Source organism: Sus scrofa, chromosome 2 (assembly GCF_054392235.1).
Source record: "Sus scrofa isolate SSC_HxYL_T2T_F1_AM1 chromosome 2, Sscrofa_HxYL_maternal_Yorkshire_Landrace_v2.0, whole genome shotgun sequence".
NCBI classification, from domain to species: Eukaryota; Metazoa; Chordata; class Mammalia; order Artiodactyla; family Suidae; genus Sus; species Sus scrofa.
The window spans coordinates 17,320,592-17,329,130 of NC_139384.1; the positions used below are offsets into that span (position 1 = coordinate 17,320,592).

Sequence of the window (8,539 nt, forward strand, 5' to 3'; positions counted from 1 at the left end):
CAAAAGGGAAGGAGGAGATGTGGTGCTATGTTTTGCACCAAAGAAATATTTCCTTTTCAACTAATATATTCCAGGACTCAATCCCATGGGCATATGATGAGCCTGGCAAGGAGGAGATTCAATTCAAAGACAATCAAGGTGATGTAAAGAATTGAGTGAAAAAGCATCTCTGAATGCCATCTGCCCCTCCAAGGGTGCTGTCACAAAAGGAAGTGCCTGAAAGTGTGACCAAAGGACAAAAATGATGAGATCTCCTGGGTTAGACTGGAAGTGAACTGGGAAGTAAGGGTGATTTCAGGAAGCCATAAATGTCTTAGAAGCCCATACAATGGAGCCTTTTTCACCAAAGATGTTATTGTTACTCTTTTCCTCTCTCCATTTTAAAAAGGTTCATGAAAAATATTTCAGGCACTTTCTGAAACTGTCACCCAGATATTTAAAATTATGACCTCATGGAACTTTAGTGCCATGACAAAACTTTTGGAACTTAGCACAGATGTAGTCACTGGGAAGGGCTAAGAATTAGAGTGACCTTCTGGCCCTTGAAGAACAGACAGCCCCAGAACTCTTTCATATATAACAGAGACTCAAAAATCACTCTCAAAGTTTAATACTGAAAGTGTACTCCAAAATTGACCCCCAAAAGGAGTGTTTCATCTTTTAACTACTTACCCTGCTATTCACAGTCAGTGTGAGGCATTGAAGTTCATCGGCATTGCAATGATTTGATTATTGGTGCTGTGACTGTCACCATATGTCTGCTCTAATAGATGTAACTTGTGGGTAGTGACACTATTTTGTATCTTGCTGTACCCTTGCATCAAGATAGTGATTTGTAATATAATAGGCAACTGACGTATATTAGTTGACTAACTGAATGACTTTTAAAATAGATAATTTCAAAAAGTAGCATGTTTCAAGCATACTAACTTCCTCTTCGAAACGATTAAATGCTCAGAAGCCATGGGACATGAAAACATCACAGAATTCATCCTCCTAGGTCTTTTTAGTGATGAGAAGGTGAAGGTTGCCTGCTTGGTGCTGTTCTCACTTTGCTACATTGCAATCCTCTCAGGAAATCTGCTCATTCTCCTCACCATCCGGGGAAGCCGCCTCAGTGAACAGCCCATGTACTTTTTCCTCAGCTACTTGTCCTTCATGGATGTCTGCTTTACCTCCACCGTGGCCCCCAAACTCATCACCGACTTATTGGCCCGGCAGAAGATCATCTCCTACAACAGCTGCATGGCCCAGATGTTTTTTGCCCACTTCTTTGGGGCCACTGAGATCTTCATCTTGGTGGCCATGGCCTATGACCGCTACGCAGCCATCTGCCGACCTCTTCACTACATGGTCATCATGAACAGCCAGGTGTGCGATGTCCTCGTAGTGGCTTCTGCTCTCGGAGCATTTATCCATTCAATCCTGCAGGTGCTGATTGTTCTCGGACTTCCCTTCTGTGGCCCCAATCAGATAGACCACTATTTCTGTGATGTGTTCCCCTTGCTGAAGCTGGCCTGCGCCGACACTAGCCTGTGGGTGATCGCAATCGTTACCACCACAGGGGGGCTGTCCATTTTGACCTTTGTGGCCTTGGTCATTTCTTACGTCATCATCCTGTCCACTCTACGGACCCGCTCCTCCGAGGGCCACAGCAAAGCCCTCTCCACCTGTGGCTCCCACGTCACCGTCGTGTTCTTGTTCTTCTTGCCCCTCATCTTCACCTATGTCCCCACGGCTGATTCTGTCGGTAACGACAAGATTTTTGCCCTGTTTTACACCATGATCGCCCCCATGTTCAACCCTCTCATCTACACACTGAGAAACACAGACATGCAGAATGCCATGAGGAAAGTGTGGTGCCGAGACAACCTCCCCAAAGGGAAGCGTAGCCTCTGGGGGGTGTGCCCTTTGCCGGATCTGTTCTGTCCGCAGAACCATTAACGCGAACACACGCAGCGGGCACAGGGAGGTTCTGTGCTGCCAGCAAAAGTTGCAAGCCTTGAAGAGAGAGGGCCCCTCTGCCACTTCACTTTTCTTGTTTTTTGCTTTCTTCCTTTCTTTTTTTTTTAAATCTTTTTAGGGCCGCACATGTGGCATATGGAAGTTCCCAGGCTAGGGATCAAATTGGAGATGTAACTTCGACCTACTCCACTGCTTGCAGCAATGCTGGATCCTTACCCCACTGAGCGAGTCCAGGGATCAAACCCGAATCCTCATGGATACTAGTCAGGTTCTTAACCTGCTGAGACACAATGGGAACTCTTTTGTCACTTTACATTTTTGAGACTGTACCGGGGGAGTAGATCTGACACTCTGGAACTTATGACTAACATTCTGGAGCATTCTGTCCTTAACAATCACTGAGATAGTGGGCATCAAAGGACTTTTGTCAGGGCAAATTACGAAGACTGCAAGATTTAGCAGGTGTGGCCATCTTAACTGAGACCCCTCTCACAGAGCTGTCCTAAACACCTCCATATTTTTAAGGCTGCCACTGCAATATTTTAAAAAAATCAATGTGAAACATTTCACAAGTGTTTTATACTTTAATTCTTTCAGTAACACATTGCGCTTCTAAAAAATGCAATAAAAATATACTACTCATACCATATTTATGGACATTAATTAATTCTTAGTGCCTTATCAGTGGTAATTAGAAGTTTTAAATTGGATAATGAACTATTTTTTCAATCTTAGACATGTAATTTTGTTATGTTATTTACCAGCTCTTTTTTTTTTTTTTTTTTTTTTTTTTTTTGGTTCAATGACTTCGGTTTGTGAGGAAAAAATAATATTATGGAGACTTGCCAGGGCCCTCAAGTTATGGCAGAGCTGAGTCTCCTAATTCCCACTCCAGGTTCTTCCCACCATAATCCCTTCCCAACATAGCTGCACCTTGAACGCCTCCATTGACAGGGAGCTTACCACATCCTGAGGTTGCCCAGGACATGGTTTTGAAGTTTTAGTGTTAGAAATGTCTTCTGAAAATTGAGCCAGAACCTGCTTGCCCCTAATTTCTGTCTTTCCTTCTTGTTCTTCCCCCGTAAGTCATGCAGAGGACAACTGGTTCTAGATAGGGTTTCTCAGTCTCTGGGGCCAGAGGAGTTTTTGTTGTGTGTGTTTTGGGGGGGGGGGGGAAGCTGGTGTGGGGGTGGTGTAGGAGTATAGGAGGAGTTTGTGCATTGTAGGATTGGAACAGAATTCCTGGACTTGACCTCCTGGATCCTGCACCCTCTCAGTCATGACATCAAGTTTCTCTAGACATTTGCCATGTGCCCGCCGGGCATAAAATCACCCCGGTAAAGAGCCACCATTCTATAGGAATGAGAGTCCAAGGTTTCAGTGTCTCTCAGGAGGCCAGAAGGAGCTAGCTCTCTTGTCTCCACCCAAAGAAGCGAGCACCATAGCTGAGGGAGGCTGGCTGCCTACTTAGGTATTTAGAATTTGTTTTTTTATTATTTATTATATATTATTCATTTTATTATTTATTATTATTTTATCAATTATTATTTTAATATGTGTCCTATTGCTTTGTTTATTATTTGCTATTAGTTTTTATTTTTTATTATTCCTGTCCCTCATGCCCATTCGCTCCTGTTTGGCCTTTTATACTGCTCCTTACAAAGCACCTTACACTAAGTATACTAGAGGTTTTACCAATTTGAGACTATGCCTCCCACTCCTACGTCTATTCTTGGATAAATCAGCTCAATAATGCTGTGTAACTGCCATTCCTAAACTCACAGCTTAAACAATAGGCATGGAAATGTCTTGCTCATGTGTCTTTGGGTCAATTTGGGTTCAGCTACTGAGGTCAGGCTTGACTGGGCTTAATTCCAAACTGTAGAGTAGGCTCAGATACACTTCATGTTGTTCCATTTTTCTTGAAAATTCAATGGAAGTGGTAGGTTGGTCTGTGGAAATTGAAATTATATATCTGTACAGGTGATGTGGGTCTGTATCATTGACTCTCATTGAGTGCATAAGAGGATGTACAGTGTTGCCTCTTTCTACTCTGTGGTGCACACACCTTGTGGATTTTTTATACTCAGAGTGTGGAATAAGAACTATTTCAAAGATGTGTATTAAGAGATGAAGTTACATTACACCCCAAAACACAAAGCAAAACAGGACACCAGGTAAGAACTGGATGTCAGAATACTGTCCAAATGAGGCATTCCCAATCAGTTACTATTTTTTAAAAAGTCGTGAAAATTCTGGAGGCTCCGACAGGTGATAGATGTTTCCATCTCTTGGATATGTTCAAAAGAGGGAAGGGATACTATCCTGTGGAGGCACATGAAAGCCATCTTTACATAGTCCATTGAGCAGTGCAGGGAAAGTGTTTTGAATATTTTATGCTCTTCCAGGGGACAGGAATATAACCACTAGTTAGAAGATGTGTTTTTATTGTCTTCTACTATGAAATGAACTAGTTTACTCATTTAGAAAATGAGAAGGATTGCCATTTATTTTCATCAGGGAAGTCTATAATCAAAGTCACATCTGCCTACTACTTCTAACAGTGAGATTAAAAAGCTCTTCCACTGGCAGCCAATGTTGGGATGATCATACATCTATAAAACAAAATGATGTTGTTGACAAGACTCACCCCCACTGAAACTGGGGAGAGTTGAGTTCTTGGTCATTGCTTTCCAAAGAACCAGGCAGACATTCGGAGCTACTTTGATTGGGATTGACTCTGAGGAACTTTTGTGAACAGGAATACATTCATGAACTCAATGGTAGAAACTTGAAAACCATTTCGTATGTTCTGTTTGTTTGTCTTTGAGAGTACTGAATCTGTCAGCTTTTACCTTCCAAGCGACTTCAGACCATCAACGTCCCTACTGTCCCTTGGTAGTCAAGGCTTTCATGCAGAGACATAAAAGGAAGAGCATTGTGAGAACACATCAAATGGATAGCAACTGATTCATCCCAGAGTTTTCTAAATATACTTCAATTTTAGGTCTCTTTGTGTTATAGCAGAAAGATGGGACTCTATATCTGAAAGTAAGTCTCTTGGGGTCTTATTGATCCATAGACCACTTGTGCTCTAAGAACATCAACTAGCTCCAGTGTTTCCAAGTCTAAGGTCTTGGATGTACCCTTGCCTGGATAAAAATTATCAGAGGTGCTTTTAAAAATGCAGATTTGTGGAGCCCCTCTAACACTAGCCTACTGGATCAGAAATTCTTGGAATAGATGCTTTCATCTATTCAGAAACCTCTCAAGATGATTTCAATGATCAGACAAGGATGAGAAGCACCAACCTATGGACCACCTTAAAATTGAGCAAATGGAGGTTCATGGAGAGGCAGTGAATGTATGTCCAAGGAGGGACAATAAGCATGGGTTTGTGTGGCCCAGGGCAAGGATCTCTTAATTATGACTTAGAATCTAGGTATCTTCTTCCTTTTTGTCTTTCTTAATTCTGTGAATGCTTCATCATTAGAGATCATTTTTAAGGCACTACATACAGTCCTCAATATAATGTGTGAGTGCAAAACACACACACTCCATGACCATAAACACAGACCCAGGTATGGACAGCAATTTGAGTAATAAGATTTGTGGAAAAGACAATGAAACAATGGCAGAGAGATAATCTGTGATGTGATCTCAGGTTGGGTGAAGTGAAGGAGGAATATAGCTCCAGGAAGTGTCAGTTCACATAAGAAAGATATGTTTATTTGTCCAGAACAAATGTCTCTGGAATCAACAGCTGAAAATCAGGTCATGCTGGTCAAGGAAGCAGTGATAAATGGCTCACGGTTTTCAGTAAAGCTGCTTGGTTCAAACAGTGGAGGGAATATGGTTTCCCAACCATGCATTTCAGAAAGTCGTGTTGACCCTCTTGATTGAGGCACAATCATATATTTGTTACAAATATTTTGTTTTCATTCAGTTTCTTGAGGGTTTCCTGTGAGTCACCTTACATTAATAGGGACAGGATCTCTGGCTACAGAGTACAAGTAAGGATGAGAGTCAATTAGCAGAAGCACATAGATGGGATGTTACAGTTAAACTGGGGATCGTAGAGGTAATTTTTTTCAATTTACTTATTGTTTGCATGAAGAAAGTGAGCTAGAGAAAGAAAAAAGCTTTTTCTCCAAACCAGAGGACAAGGACAGACCTTTTGTTTTCCAAGTCTGTTCTTTATCTCGCTGGCATTCTGCACATACCCCCTCCCCCATCCCAACCTCAGGAAACTTAGTTTTCACCGTTTTAGAGGATTTGTGTCAGAACATCTCAGATCTGTCAGTTTCCATGCAACCTTTCATTCATTCAGCATATACCTTTGAGTGTGCAATATGTAACAATCACAGTTTTAAATACTAGAAAACAGCCTTACTTCACAGAGGACTCTCAATTCTTTAAAGACATTGGCAAACGGGGGAAATGGGAAGGAGAAAATCTTGGTGCTGAGTATGATCATGCTGAGCTTCTGAGTTTAATAAGATTTCTTTGTCTTAGATATTTTAGAACATCATGCTTATGGACTTCTCAAACAAATGAAATAATAGTGATTTAAAAATACCTTACTTGTATAGAACATTTTATTCTCTTAGTTGCTCCTCCCCCCCCAAAAAAAAATCCCTGTGAGGTTATTATTGTCTTCCCTGTGCAGATGAGACCATCGAAGATCATCCACCTTGTATTGTTACTTCCAACTATTTACCTTTTGCTCCCCAGAAAACCCACCTGCCCCACAGTTTCTTCATTGCATTTTTTACTTCTGCATTTCTCAGTGTATAAATCAGGGGGTTTAACATAGGGGTGATGATGGTATAAAACACAGCCACCATCTTATCCTCTGAAAAGGTAGTTTCAGGACGCATATACATGAATGTACAGGGACCAAAAAAGATGATGACCACAGCAATGTGGGAGCCACAGGTGGAGAGAGCTTTGCGCCTGCCTTCTGCTGACTGCTTTCTCAGGGACACCAGGATGAGGATGTAGGAGAAGAGCAAGATAACAAAGCTCACCAGAGTGATGATACCACTGTTGGCTATCACAACAACACCAACGACGTATGTGTCTGTGCAGGCAAGTTTCAGCAGAGGGTGAATATCACAGAAGTAGTGATTGATCTCATTGGGCCCACAGAAGGGCAGCTGGACTACTAGAGCCACTTGGACGATGGAGTGCAAGAACCCACCTAGCCAGGTCCCCAGCAACATTTTATTGCATCTCTCCCGGTCCATGATGGTCATATAGTGTAGGGGTTTACAGATAGCCACGTAACGATCATAGGCCATTACAGTGAGGATGAAGATCTCAGTGCAACCCAAGAAGTGTACTGCAAAGAGCTGCAACATGCACCCCACATAGGAGATTGTCTTGGTCTTGGCCAATAAGTCAACCATCATCCTAGGAGCTATGGCTGAAGAGTAACAGATGTCCACAAAAGACAGGTAGCTGAGAAAGAAATACATTGGGGACTTGGAAAGGTTGCCCACATAAACTGTGAGCATGATGAGCAGGTTTCCCAGAAGAATGACAGAGTAGAAGAAAGAAAACACCACTAAACACACTTTCTCAACCTTGAGGTTCTGAGAAAGACCCCAGAAAACAAATTCAGTTACATTGTTTATCTCCTCCATGGAGTTACTCTAGAAGGCCAAATTCCCAAGAGACCATTAAATTACCTGAAAGAAACATATAACAAAGACCACCAACATTTATGTATAACTCAAAACAAATGAATCAGCAGAATAGTTAAAAATGGAAAAATTGGGTACTTCCAGCTGGTTGGCTTGTACACCTAAAAAGTCAAAGTCCATATTCTGATCATCTTACTTCAGAATGATAGTCTAGTCATTTACATCTGATGAGGAAACAGTCTAGAGAAATAAAGTAAACCTTCTGAGGCACACACCTAACCCTGAGTTTACCTCCCTCATATTTCATTAAGGGTCTTTCCTTTGTTTCTAATAATTTACTTCTTTCTAATCTGTCTAAGGCACCCAACCTAAATTTGAGATACCTTTTGAGTTGGAGGATATGGTAACATTTATATTTTGGAAAAAATTATCTTATTCTCATAGAATTTTTAAATGTTCTTTTCCATTTAGAGTTTTTCATCTGGGCGACCTTGCAGATTTGTCTCCTTTGGAAACTCTGAGCTCTGTGTACATGAATTTTTTATCCCCTATTTAGTTTGAAGCCCTTATAGTCAAAAAGTGGTGAGGTGTAGTAGATAGAAAACTAAAATTAAACAAGTCTGATTCTGAGATATGGTTGCTCTATCTCTGGATAAATCCTTTAGCTTCCTGGGGCTTCTGTTATCCCATGTGCAAAATAAGAAAGCTTTCACTTGACTCTCATCTATAATATTAAACACTATTTCTACTGTGCAATCAAATCAATTCTTTCAGCTTAGAATAGTCATCAAATGCAGAAAAGGAGTCAGAGACAAAGGAAGTGAAAGCAGTAAAAGAAACTCCTGGAGATACATCAAGACGTGTTTGATCTGCAAGGAATGAAAGGGAAATTTCATCTTCAAACTGTGTTTGAGGATTCCCCAGGA

At 41.3% G+C, this 8,539-nt stretch overlaps 2 protein-coding genes across 2 annotated transcripts; one reads left to right on the forward strand and one right to left on the reverse strand.

The window, feature by feature from the left end:
- Positions 1-963: 963 nt before the first annotated feature.
- LOC110258243 (olfactory receptor 4P4-like) lies at positions 964-1,944 on the forward strand. Its single transcript, XM_021081432.2, has one exon. It carries the CDS (start codon positions 964-966, stop codon positions 1,942-1,944), a length of 981 nt encoding a protein of 326 aa, XP_020937091.2.
- Positions 1,945-6,677: 4,733 nt separating this feature from the next.
- LOC110258241 (olfactory receptor 4S2-like) lies at positions 6,678-7,613 on the reverse strand. Its single transcript, XM_021081430.2, has one exon. It carries the CDS (start codon positions 7,611-7,613, stop codon positions 6,678-6,680), a length of 936 nt encoding a protein of 311 aa, XP_020937089.2.
- Between the last annotated feature and the right edge of the window lie 926 nt (positions 7,614-8,539).